Source organism: Bombina bombina, chromosome 6 (assembly GCF_027579735.1).
Source record: "Bombina bombina isolate aBomBom1 chromosome 6, aBomBom1.pri, whole genome shotgun sequence".
Classification (NCBI taxonomy): Eukaryota; Metazoa; Chordata; class Amphibia; order Anura; family Bombinatoridae; genus Bombina; species Bombina bombina.
This window is the reverse complement of record NC_069504.1, coordinates 75,064,767-75,078,844: the sequence shown is the minus strand read 5'-3', so window position 1 is coordinate 75,078,844 and position 14,078 is coordinate 75,064,767. Positions and strand designations below refer to the sequence as shown.

The 14,078-nt window shown below is 39.6% G+C and overlaps 1 protein-coding gene across 1 annotated transcript in view; it reads left to right on the top strand.

Annotated features, from left to right (window-relative positions):
- LOC128662620 (ADP-sugar pyrophosphatase) overlaps positions 1–14,078 on the top strand; it is a 71,205-nt gene that overhangs the window by 20,004 nt on the left and 37,123 nt on the right. Inside the window, exons 4-6 of the mRNA XM_053716472.1 lie at positions 258–310; positions 1,607–1,714; positions 4,660–4,755. Of these exons, the coding sequence (XP_053572447.1) occupies positions 258–310; positions 1,607–1,714; positions 4,660–4,755 (257 nt within the window). The remainder of the gene's footprint in view (positions 1–257; positions 311–1,606; positions 1,715–4,659; positions 4,756–14,078) is intronic.

Here is a 14,078-nt window from a genome sequence, read left to right as displayed (position 1 = left end):
CTCACCGTAGAAACACATGGCTCCTCAGAACATGTGATCTATCGGTTGCTTGTGACAGGTTAATCGAGTTTAAGCCATAAAATAAGTGCAACAGCAGGAACTGATTTTTATTAAATATAGATGTTCTTTGTCATCTCACAGACATTCCCCTCTTATCTTGATGTTGATACCAAGCGCCAGGGAATTTTGTTTTTATTTATTCTCAAGGCAATGAGTACACCTAGTTGTTAACATTTATTTTCCTCTTCTTGTTTTAGGACATGGGAAACTGTAAAACGTGCAACCAGAATAGAAGGAAACTCAGCGGATGGTTAGTTTGTATATGATTAATACTATAAAACAAATTTTTCTTTTTTTTTCTGGGGGGTTTTTTCTTTGTTTTTCTGTAGAATAATGCATGTAAAACTGCACGCAATGCTAAATTAGCGAGCAAAAAGCTACTGATTGATTAGAAATGCATAAACAGGAGTGAATGTAACTGTTTAGTTAGGGTATTCAGTTTTCTTAGATTTCCTATAGATCCTCAGGGAGGTGTCTTAGCTGGATGTGTAGTTAGGTGCTAAGCTACAAACCTAGTGTATTTAGTCCTGCTTATGAAAAAATGCACTTATGGTGTGGTTTCTAGGTCACGGGTTTAAACACATAGGAAGCTCTGGTCATTAATGTAAGATTACATGATTTAATGAGTTAAGGCATAGGGGCCGATTTTATCAAGCTCCGTATGGAGCTTGATGCCCCTTGTTTACGGCGAGCCTGAAGGCCGCTGCTCCATAACTTGTTCGCCTTCTCTGAGGCTGCAGACAGAAATCAACCCGATCAAATATGATCGGGTTGACAGCCCCTGCTAGCGGCCATCTGCAGGGGACGGCATTGCACCAGCAGTTTACAAGAACTGCTGGTGCAATGATAAATGCCTACAGCGTTTGCTGTCGGTATTTATCGATGTGCGGTGGATTTGATACGCTACATTGTATCATGTCGGCTCGCACATGAATAAATATACTACTTTCAATGTTCCTTTAACTTAGACTTCATGATTTTAGTTTCTTGTGTAGCTCTGTCCGAGGGAGATGATACCCAGATATTAAATCACTTGAAAGTGAGGCAGCATATTTGTAAACATCACATGAACATCTTTAGGGAAAAAAGGGAAGATCTTTTACATCAGAATTTCTTTAGCTCACCTGAGTAAGTGCTCTGTTAGCAGTTATTCTTCAGCTACCGAGATCTACATGGTGAAAGAACAGCCGATAGCATAGGAGCGTGCAAGTGTCTTTAGCATTCAATGGCAGCAGTGCTTGCAATTATGTGTAACGTTGCTAAATATACATACACTCCTGAGCTTACCTATGATTACTCTTTAACAAAGGATATCAAGAGAACTAAACAAGACTGATAATTGGAAAGCCATTTAAAATGTCATGTTCTATCCTATACGTTTTAATTTTAACTTTACTATCCCTTTTAATCACATATTTTTAATACGGTAATGTATATCATCTATAATTGTAGAATTGCTATTCGTCTTCTGTATTGTAATAGTTGTTTGCATGTTAACTTGATATTGCTCATAATTTTTGTTTCTGTGGCACATTTGATTCCATAGGTGTAGCCATTATACCTGTACTGCAGAGGACACTCCACTACGAATGTATGGTGCTCATCAAGCAGTTTCGACCACCTATGGGCTCTTACTGTTTGGAATTTCCAGCAGGTTTGTATATATGGTTGTATGTACAATACTAAATTACATCTGTGTTGACATTTAATTGAAACTTTACAGTAGGCATGTGCATTCACAGGTTTTCGGTGCCTCTGAATGCGGTAGGCGGTGAACACTCACGCCATTCAGCTCTTTTTGGAGCAAGATTTCTCCTGTAAAATTGCAACATACTAAAATCTGTGCAAATCCATGTCTTAGCGCGTTGCACCTTCACAAGATGAGATCCGACTCCAAAAAGTGCCGAATTCCATGAGCGGCCGCTGCCTTCTGAGTCATCTGAAAACTCTGTATGCACATGCCTACTTAGCAGCCACCAGTATAGAATACAAGTAACCATCTATAACATTAAAGGGACATTAATAACTAAATAAATGCTAGAATGATGCATTCAATGAAAAGATTAATCTGAGAATAACATGTAAAGGAATTCCAAAATGCCTGGGACATACTTTTTCCTTAGGATAGCCTTATGTAACATATAAAATGGGTAGACTTAATGGGTCTTTTTGGTTCTTATCTACCGTCAAATTCTATGTTTCTAACGTAGATATATTTTTTAAAGTTTCATTAGCTGTTTAAATATTAACAATATTAACAATCAGAGCTGCCATGTTGTAACTTAGGTTACCTTCTCTGCTGTGGCCAATTGGGGACAGTTATAAATAGGTCACTAGTGTGTGCAGCCCATTACTGTTTGGAATATAACAGTGTTCTGCACTTCCATTTCTAACAGGAACTGAAATGCTCAAAATTTCAGAATGGAGTTACCAGAAAAGAGGACAAGATATTTAATAAAATAAAAATGAAATATTTATCATTTTATATTACCATATCAAAGTGTTTAATGTCCCTTTTTAAGGATGTAAGGATTTTTATTTAGGGTTAAATATGGAAAAATACAAAATGTTAGAAGCTGGATGTAGAATCTTAGATTGCAAGATTTGTAAAATTCATGTATATGCACATTTACTAAAGAAATGTCTCACAGGTCAGTCTGCATTTTCAACATATTTCTGTTGTAATTGTTACTTTGTGCAGCATAACAGTCTGAGCTTGCAGTTCAACAAGATTATCAAGATTAACTGGCGCCCTTGCTTAGAGTCCATGGGTATCCCTCACTTCTGCCTGTAGGCCATCACCAACTGAACCTAATATTTAGTTTTATGCAACTGGATCCTTTCTAAGCCTTTCAGCAGTGAAATTATTTTATTGGGTTAATACATAATGCATATACACACACACACGTGTATATATAATTGGCTATGAATACTATAATATACACACACGTATACATAATTGTCTATGAATTCTAGAATAAATATACACACTCACAAACTCACTCACACACATACACACGTACACACATATACATAATTGTCTATGAATACTAGAATAAATATACACACTCACAAACTCACTAACACACACACACGTATACATAATTGTCTATGAATTCTAGAATAAATATACACACTCACAAACTCACTCACACACATACACACGTACACACATATACATAATTGTCTATGAATACTAGAATAAATATACACACTCACAAACTCACTAACACACACACACGTATACATAATTGTCTATGAATTCTAGAATAAATATACACTCACAAACTCACTCACACACGTACACACACATACATAATTATCTATGAATACTAGAATAAATATACACACTCACACACACATATACATAATTGCCTATGAATTCTAGAATAAATATACACACACACGTACACACATATACATAATTGTCTATGAATACTAGAATAAATATACACACTCACAAACTCACTAACACACACACACGTATACATAATTGTCTATGAATACTAGAATAAATATACACACTCACACACACATGTATACATAATTGTCTATGAATACTAGTATAAATATACACACTCACAAACTCACTAACACACATATACATAATTGTCTGAATACTAGAATAAATATACTCACAAACTCACTCACACATGTATACATAATTGTCTATGAATACTAGAATAAATATACTCACTCACAAACACACACGTACACGTATACATAATTGTCTATGAGTGAGTTTGTGAGTATATTTATTCTAGTATTCATAGACAATTATGTATACATGTACGTGTGTGTGTGTATTTATTCTAGTATTCATAGACAATTCTATATACACGTGTGTGAGTGAGTTTGTGAGTATATTTATTCTAGTATTCACACACGTGTATATAGAATTGTCTATGAATACTAGAATAAATATACTCACTCACAAACACACACACACACGTATACATAATTGTCTATGAATACTAGAATAAATATACACACATCATATTTTTTGTTTTTTGTAAATAAATTATCTTATAGGGATCAGCAAAAGTTTCTGTCTCCTTTTAATTTATGGTCAGGCTACTAGATTTTTTAACAAATTTGTCAAGCCACAGTTTTAAACTGCACATTTCTTGTACGTTTCTGTACATTGTTACCTTGGACCTTCAGCTTTATTGTTTAGATTCTGTACTTCCTTGTTCATTGGATATATCTCAGTTCTGTAAAAATTACAAATATCACAAGTGAGTAACAGAAAATTAAGTTATTTTTAAGATACAAAACCCAAGGTATATAGCATGGTTAACATGGCTTGAGAAGTCTGCAGTGGGCTTTTTCAGTTTTGAGAATTGGAAAAGCCACACATTTTAGAGCTATATTTCATGAAAAGGGGCAACATACATCATGAAAGTATATTGCAAAGTTATTTTACTTCACATAACTAAACATATTTTATATTGAAGTCTCAAGGTGTTTACTGTCCCTTACCAGTATTGCTATTCCATACATTAACCAACAAGTGTGTATTTACATTTGATTCTCAGACTTTGCTAACCATCAGTGGGGCATAGACATTTATCTGGATTTTCTTTGTTTCTGTGCAAGGACTTATTGATAAAAATGAAACCCCACAACAAGCTGCGTTACGGGAGCTGGAGGAAGAGACTGGGTACCAAGGAGAGGTCATTGAGTGCTCCCCAGGTCTGGTTACGTATACCTTTTTTTATGCAATATTTTATCTGCTGGCAAATGGTATTTATAGTTAATCTTGTATGGATATATATATATAATTTTATTTCATGTTATTGACAAGAGTCCATGAGTTAGTAACGTATGGGATATACATTCCTACCAGGAGGGGCAAAGTTTCCCAAACCTCAAAATGCCTATAAATACACCCCTCACCACACCCACAATTAAGTTTTACAAACTTTGCCTCCTATGGAGGTGGTGAAGTAATTTTGTGCTTGATTTTTCTTCTCTGATAAGCGCTTCTAAGCATTCTGAAGCCCAATTCCTCTGAGTACAGTGTTTGTCAGAGGGATGTGAAGAGAGTATCGCCTATTGATTTCTATGGTTTCTCTCACGGGAAACATTTTCAAGGGTTCTCAGTTATCGGTCATAGGGATTCATCTCCTACCTCCCTTTTCAGATCAACGATATACTCTTATATACTATTACCTTTGCTGATAGTTTTCAGTAGTGGTTTGGCTGTCTGCTATATGTGGAAGGGTGTCTTTCGGTAAGTATGTATCACTGTTAAGACACTCTTAGCTATGTTTGGAATTTATATAAAGTTTTAAATATATGTATTTTCTTATATTTGCCATGAGTCAGGTCTATGTATATTTCCCTTTGCAGACTGTCAGTTTCAGTATGGGAATCATGTTTTAGGAAATTTATATATATATTTTTTTTTATTTTCTTACCTGGGGTATAGTCTTCTTTTCCAATTTGACTTGTTTTTCTTTAAATTTCGCGGGCAAAATTAGGCTCATGAGGTCGCAAAATGCTGTTATTTATTGCGTCATTCTTGGTGCAAGAATTTTTTGCACAAATGTGCGTCTATGATGACACAAGTTTGTAATTTTCTGCGTCTTAGTTGACGCCAGGTTGTTTGGCGCTAAGTTGCGTCTGTTATGACGCGAGTTGCGTCATTTCCGGATGTTTGGTGGCGCCAAAACATTTTTCTCCAACATTGGTGTGCCCGGTCCACGGCGTCATCCTTACTTGTGGGATATTCTCTTCCCCAACAGGAAATGGCAAAGAGTCCCAGCAAAGCTGGTCACATGATCCCTCCTAGGCTCCGCCCACCCCAGTCATTCTCTTTGCCGTTGCACAGGCAACATCTCCACGGAGATGGTTAAGAGTTTTTTGGTGTTTTAATGTAGTTTTTATTCTTCTATCAAGTGTTTGTTATTTTAAAATAGTGCTGGTATGTACTATTTACTCTGAAACAGAAAAGGATGAAGATTTCTGTTTGTAAGAGGAAGATGATTTTAGCAGACAGTAACTAAAATCGATTGCTGTTTCCACACAGGACTGTTGAGATGAAGTAACTTCAGTTGGGGGAAACAGTTAGCAGTCTTTTCTGCTTAAGGTATGACTAGCCATATTTCTAACAAGACCATGTAATGCTGGAAGGCTGTCATTTCCCCTCATGGGGACCAGTAAGCCATTTTCTTAGTTAAACATAAAAGAATAAAGGGCTTCAAAAAAGGCTTAAAAACTGGTAGACATTTTTCTGGGCTAAAACAATTGCTTTACTAGGCATATTATGCAGATTCTAACTAATTATTGGTATTATAATCTTGGGGAACGTTTAGAAAAACGGCAGGCACTGTGTTGGACACCTTTTTCAGATGGGGGCCTTTCTAGTTATAGACAGAGCCTCATTCTGGGACTGTATAGGGGTTAAATGTAAAAACGGCTCCGGTTCCGTTAATTTAAGGGTTAAAGCTCTGAAATTTGGTGTGCAATACTTTTAATGCTTTAAGACACTGTGGTGAAATTTTGGTGAATTTTGAACAATTCCTTCATACTTTTTCACATATTCAGTAATAAAGTGTTTTCAGTTTGAAATTTAAAGTGACAGTAACGGTTGTATTTTAAAACGTTTTTTGTGCTTTGTTGACAAGTTTAAGCCTGTTTAACATGTCTGTACCATCAGATAAGCTATGTTCTATATGTATGAAAGCCAATGTGTCTCCCCATTTAAATTTATGTGATAATTGTGCCATAGTGTCCAAACAAAGTAAGGACAGTAATGCCACAGATAATGATATTGCCCAAGATGATTCCTCAAATGAGGGGAGTAAACATGATACTACATCATCCCCTACTGTGTCTACACCAGTTATGCCCACACAGGAGGCCCCTAGTACATCTAGTGCGCCAATACTTATTACCATGCAACAATTAACGGCTGTAATGGATAACTCCATAGCAAATCTTTTATCCAAAATGCCTACTTATCAGAGAAAGCGCGATTGCTCTGTTTTAAACACTGAAGAGCAAGAGGACGCTGATGATAACTGTTCTGACATACCCTCACACCAATCTCAAGGGGCCATGAGGGAGGTTTTGTCTGATGGAGAAATTTCAGATTCAGGAAAAATTTCTCATCAAGCTGAACCTGATGTTGTGACATTTAAATTTAAATTAGAGCATCTCCGCGCACTGCTTAAGGAGGTGTTATCTACTCTGGATGATTGTGACAATTTGGTCATTCCAGAGAAATTATGTAAGATGGACAAGTTCCTAGAGGTTCCGGTGCCCCCCGACGCTTTTCCTATACCCAAGCGGGTGGCGGACATAGTAAATAAAGAGTGGGAAAGGCCCGGCATACCTTTTTGTCCCCCCCCCCTATATTTAAGAAATTATTTCCTATAGTCGACCCCAGAAAGGACTTATGGCAGACAGTCCCCAAGGTCGAGGGGGCGGTTTCTACTCTAAACAAACGCACTTCTATTCCTATCGAAGATAGTTGTGCTTTCAAAGATCCTATGGATAAGAAATTAGAGGGTTTGCTTAAAAAGATTTTTGTACAGCAAGGTTACCTCCTACAACCAATTTCATGCATTGTTCCTGTCACTACGGCAGCGTGTTTCTGGTTCGAGGAACTAGAAAAATCGCTCAGTAAAGAATCTTCGTATGAGGAGGTTATGGACAGAGTTCAAGCACTTAAATTGGCTAACTCTTTTGTTTTAGATGCCGCTTTGCAATTAGCTAGATTAGCGGCGAAAAATTCAGGGTTTGCTGTTGTGGCGCGCAGAGTGCTTTGGCTAAAGTCTTGGTCAGCGGATGTGTCTTCCAAGACAAAATTGCTTAACATTCCTTTCAAAGGTAAAACATTATTTGGACCTGATTTGAAAGAGATTATTTCAGACATCACTGGGGGAAAGGGCCACGCCCTCCCACAGGATAGGTCTTTTAAGGCTAATAATAAGCCTAATTTTCGTCCCTTTCGCAGAAACGGACCAGTCTCTAATTCTGTATCCTCTAAGCAAGAGGGTAATACTTCACAACCCAAACCAGCCTGGAAACCAATGCAAGACTGGAACAAGGGTAAGCAGGCCAAGAAGCCTACCACTGCTACCAAAACAGCATGAAGGGATAGCCCCCGATCCGGGACCGGATCTAGTGGGGGGCAGACTTTCTCTCTTTGCTCAGGCTTGGGCAAGAGATGTTCAGGATCCTTGGGCGCTAGAAATAGTTTCTCAAGGTTATCTCCTGGAATTCAAGGAACTACCCCCAAGGGGAAGGTTCCACAGGTCTCAATTATCTTCAAACCAAATAAAGAGACAGGCATTCTTACATTGTGTAGAAGACCTGTTAAAGATGGGAGTGATACATCCAGTTCCAATAAGAGAACAAGGAATGGGATTTTATTCCAATCTGTTCATAGTTCCCAAAAAAGAGGGAACGTTCAGACCAATTTTGGATCTAAAGATCCTAAACAAATTTCTCAGGGTACCATCGTTCAAAATGGAAACTATTCGAACGATCCTACCTACTATCCAGGAAAATCAATTTATGACTACCGTGGATTTAAAGGATGCGTACCTACATATTCCTATCCACAAGGAACATCATCAGTTCCTAAGGTTCGCTTTTCTGGACAAGCATTACCAGTTTGTGGCACTTCCATTTGGATTAGCCACTGCTCCAAGGATTTTCACAAAGGTACTAGGGTCCCTTCTAGCGGTTCTAAGACCAAGGGGCATTGCAGTAGTACCTTACTTGGACGACATCCTGATTCAAGCATCGTCCCTGTCAAAAGCAAAGGCTCATACGGACATCGTCCTAGCCTTTCTCAGATCTCACGGATGGAAGGTGAACAAAGAAAAAAGTTCTCTGTCCCCGTCAACAAGAGTTCCCTTCTTGGGAACAATAATAGATTCCTTAGAAATGAGGATTTTTCTGACAGAGGTCAGAAAATCAAAACTTCTAAGCTCTTGTCAAGTACTTCATTCTGTTCCTCGTCCTTCCATAGCGCAGTGCATGGAAGTAATAGGATTGATGGTTGCAACAATGGACATAGTTCCTTTTGCACAAATTCATCTAAGACCATTACAACTGTGCATGCTCAGACAGTGGAATGGGGATTATACAGACTTGTCTCCGACGATTCAAGTAGATCAAAAGACCAGAGATTCACTCCGTTGGTGGCTGACCCTGGACAATCTGTCACAGGGAATGAGCTTCCGCAGACCAGAGTGGGTCATTGTCACGACCGACGCCAGCCTAATGGGCTGGGGCGCGGTCTGGGAATCCCTGAAAGCTCAGGGTCTATGGTCTCGGGAAGAGTCTCTTCTCCCGATAAACATTCTGGAACTGAGAGCGATATTCAATGCTCTCAGAGCTTGGCCTCAACTAGCAAAGGCCAAATTCATAAGGTTTTAGTCAGACAACATGACGACCGTTGCATATATCAATCATCAGGGGGGAACAAGGACTTCTCTGGCGATGAAAGAAGTGACCAAGATAATTCAATGGGCGGAGGATCACTCCTGCCACTTGTCTGCGATCCACATCCCAGGAGTGGAAAATTGGGAAGCGGATTTTCTGAGTCGTTAGACATTCCATCCGGGGGAGTGGGAACTCCATCCGGAAATCTTTGCCCAAATAACTCAATTATGGGGCATTCCAGACATCGATCTGATGGCGTCTCGTCAGAACTTCAAGGTTCCTTGCTACGGGTCCAGATCCAGGGATCCCAAGGCGACCCTAGTAGATGCACTAGTAGCACCTTGGACCTTCAACCTAGCTTATGTATTCCCACCGTTTCCTCTCATCCCCAGGCTGGTAGCCAGGATCAATCAGGAGAGGGCCTCTGTGATCTTGATAGCTCCTGCGTGGCCACGCAGGACTTGGTATGCAGACCTGGTCAATATGTCATCGGCTCCACCATGGAAGCTACCTTTGAGACAGGACCTTCTTGTTCAGGGTCCATTCGAACATCCGAATCTGGTTTCCCTCCAACTGACGGCTTGGAGATTGAACGCTTGATTTTATCAAAGCGTGGGTTTTCAGATTCTGTAATAGATACTCTGATTCAGGCTAGAAAGCCTGTAACTAGAAAAATTTACCATAAAATATGGAAAAAATATATCTGTTGGTGTGAATCTAAAGGATTCCCATGGAACAAGATAAAAATTCCTAAGATTCTATCCTTTCTACAAGAAGGTTTGGAGAAAGGATTATCTGCAAGTTCTCTGAAGGGACAGATCTCTGCTTTATCTGTTTTACTTCACAAAAGACTGGCAGCTGTGCCAGATGTTCAAGCATTTGTTCAGGCTCTGGTTAGGATCAAGCCTGTTTACAGACCTTTGACTCCTCCCTGGAGTCTAAATCTAGTTCTTTCAGTTCTTCAAGGGGTTCCGTTTGAACCCTTACATTCCGTAGATATTAAGTTATTATCTTGGAAAGTTTTGTTTTTGGTTGCAATTTCTTCTGCTAGAAGAGTTTCAGAATTATCTGCTCTGCAGTGTTCTCCGCCCTATCTGGTGTTCCATGCAGATAAGGTGGTTTTGCGTACTAAGCCTGGTTTTCTTCCGAAAGTTGTTTCCAACAAAAATATTAACCAGGAGATAGTTGTACCTTCTTTGTGTCCGAATCCAGTTTCAAAGAAGGAACGTTTGTTACACAATTTGGACGTAGTCCGTGCTCTAAAATTCTATTTAGAGGCTACTAAAGATTTCAGACAAACATCTTCCTTGTTTGTTGTTTATTCTGGTAAAAGGAGAGGTCAAAAAGCGACTTCTACCTCTCTTTCCTTTTGGCTTAAAAGCATTATCCGATTGGCTTATGAGACTGCCGGACGGCAGCCTCCTGAAAGAATCACAGCTCACTCCACTAGGGCTGTGGCTTCCACATGGGCCTTCAAGAACGAGGCTTCTGTTGTCCAGATATGTAGGGCAGCGACTTGGTCTTCACTGCACACTTTTGCCAAATTTTACAAATTTGATACTTTTGCTTCTTCGGAGGCTATTTTTGGGAGAAAGGTTTTGCAAGCCGTGGTGCCTTCCATTTAGGTGACCTGATTTGCTCCCTCCCTTCATCCGTGTCCTAAAGCTTTGGTATTGGTTCCCACAAGTAAGGATGACGCCGTGGACCGGACACACCTATGTTGGAGAAAACAGAATTTATGCTTTCCTGATAAATTACTTTCTCCAACGGTGTGTCCGGTCCACGGCCCGCCCTGGTTTTTTTAATCAGGTCTGATGAATTATTTTCTCTAACTACAGTCACCACGGTATCATATGGTTTCTCCTATATATATTTCCTCCTGTCCGTCGGTCGAATGACTGGGGTGGGCGGAGCCTAGGAGGGATCATGTGACCAGCTTTGCTGGGACTCTTTGCCATTTCCTGTTGGGGAAGAGAATATCCCACAAGTAAGGATGACGCCGTGGACCGGACACACCGTTGGAGAAAGTAATTTATCAGGTAAGCATAAATTCTGTTTTTTACTTCCTTTTGCGTTGTGCGTCATACTTGGCGCCATAAATTTCATTTTTAATTTACCCCACTTCCTATAAGCTCCTTGCCTTCTTTATGCTCAGAGGGCTATGCTGTTTGCTTTTTTGCCTGTTTTAGCATTTGCATTTTTTCCCCATTCCTGAAACTGCTATAGGTGTAAATTGGATATTTTTGTTAAGATGTTATTTTCTTCTGTTATGTGTGATCAGTCCACGGGTCATCATTACTTCTGGGATATAACTCCTCCCCAACAGGAAATGCAAGAGGATTCACCCAGCAGAGCTGCATATAGCTCCTCCCCTCTACGTCACTCCCAGTCATTCTCTTGCACCCAACGACTAGATAGGATGTGTAAGAGGACTATGGTGGTTATTCTTAGTTTTTATGACTTCAATCAAAAGTTTGTTATTTTACAATGGCACCGGAGTGTGTTATTGCCTCTCTGGCAGAGTTTGAAGAAGAATCTACCAGAGTTTTACTATGATTTTAGCCGGAGTCGTTAAGATCATATTGCTGTTCTCGGCCGTCTGAGGAGAGGTAAAGCTTCAGATCAGGGGACAGCGGGCAGATGAATCTGCATAGAGGTATGTAGCAGTTTTTATTTTCTGACAATGGAATTGATGAGAAAATCCTGCCATACCGATAATATGTCATGTATGTATACTTTACTCACTGGAATTACTCTGTGAAAAGTACATTAAACCTTTAATAGGTATTAATTATGTTAAACGTTTTTGCTGGAATGTAGATTTGTTTGCATTTACTGAGGTACTGAGTGAATATATGTTTGGGCACTATTTTTCCACTTGGCAGTTGCTTATTCTAATTGTGACAGTTTCGTTTCTCTCTCACTGCTGTATGTGAGGGGGAGGGGCCGTTTTTTTGGCGCTCTTTGCTACGCATCAAAAATTTCCAGTCAGATACTCATTGTATTTCCTGCATGATCCGGTTCATCTCTACAGAACTCAGGGGTCTTCAAAACTTCTTTTGAGGGAGGTAGATTCTCTCAGCAGAGCTGTGAGACTTATATATGACTGTGATAAAAAAACGTTACTCAGTAATTTTTTTTTTATGCTTTCAGATTTAATGATTTTGCTTTGCTAATGGGAACAGACCTTTGCTAAATTGTGTTAAGGATTGATGCTATAACTGTTTTTCAGTTCGTTATTTCAACTGTCATTTAATCGTTTAGTGCTTCTTTGAGGCACAGTACGTTTTTTGTTAAATAAGACTGTAGCCAAGTTGCAAGTTTAATTGCGAGTGTGTTAAACATGTCTGATTCAGAGGAAGATACCTGTGTCATTTGTTCCAATGCCAAGGTGGAGCCCAATAGAAATTTATGTACTAACTGTATTGATGCTACTTTAAATAAAAGCCAATCTGTACAAATTGAACAAATTTCACCAAACAGCGAGGGGAGAGTTATGCCGACTAACTCACCTCACGTGTCAGTACCTGCATCTCCCGCCCGGGAGGTGCGTGATATTGTTGCGCCCAGTACATCTGGGCGGCCATTACAGATAACATTACAAGATATGGCCACTGTTATGACTGAAGTTTTGGCTAAATTACCAGAACTAAGAGGCAAGCGTGATCACTCTGGGGTGAGAACAGAGTGCGCTGATAATACTAGGGCCATGTCTGATACTGCGTCACAGCTTGCAGAGCATGAGGACGGAGAGCTTCATTCTGTGGGTGACGGTTCTGATCCAAACAGATTGGATTCAAATATTTCAAATTTTAAGTTTAAACTGGAGAACCTCCGGGTATTACTAGGGGAGGTTTTAGCGGCTCTGAATGATTGTAACACAGTTGCAATACCAGAGAAAATGTGTAGGTTGGATAAATATTTTGCGGTACCGGCGAGTACTGATGTTTTTCCTATACCTAAGAGACTTACTGAAATTGTTACTAAGGAGTGGGATAGACCCGGTGTGCCATTCTCACCCCCTCCAATATTTAGAAAAATGTTCCCAATAGACACCACCACACGGGACTTATGGCAAACGGTCCCTAAGGTGGAGGGAGCAGTTTCTACCTTAGCTAAGCGTACCACTATCCCGGTTGAGGATAGCTGTGCTTTTTCAGATCCAATGGATAAAAAACTAGAGGGTTACCTTAAGAAAATGTTTGTTCAACAAGGTTTTATATTGCAACCCCTTGCATGCATCGCGCCGGTCACGGCTGCTGCAGCATTCTGGATTGAATCTCTGGAAGAGAACATTAGTTCAGCTACGCTGGACGATATTACGGACAGGCTTAGAGTCCTTAAACTAGCTAATTCTTTCATTTCAGAAGCCGTAGTACATTTAACTAAGCTTACGGCTAAGAATTCAGGATTCGCTATTCAGGCACGCAGAGCACTGTGGCTAAAATCCTGGTCAGCTGATGTTACTTCTAAATCTAAATTGCTTAATATACCTTTCAAGGGGCAGACCTTATTCGGGCCCGGGTTGAAGGAGATTATCGCTGACATTACAGGAGGTAAAGGCCATGCCCTACCTCAGGACAAAGCCAAAGCTAAGACTAGACAGTCTAATT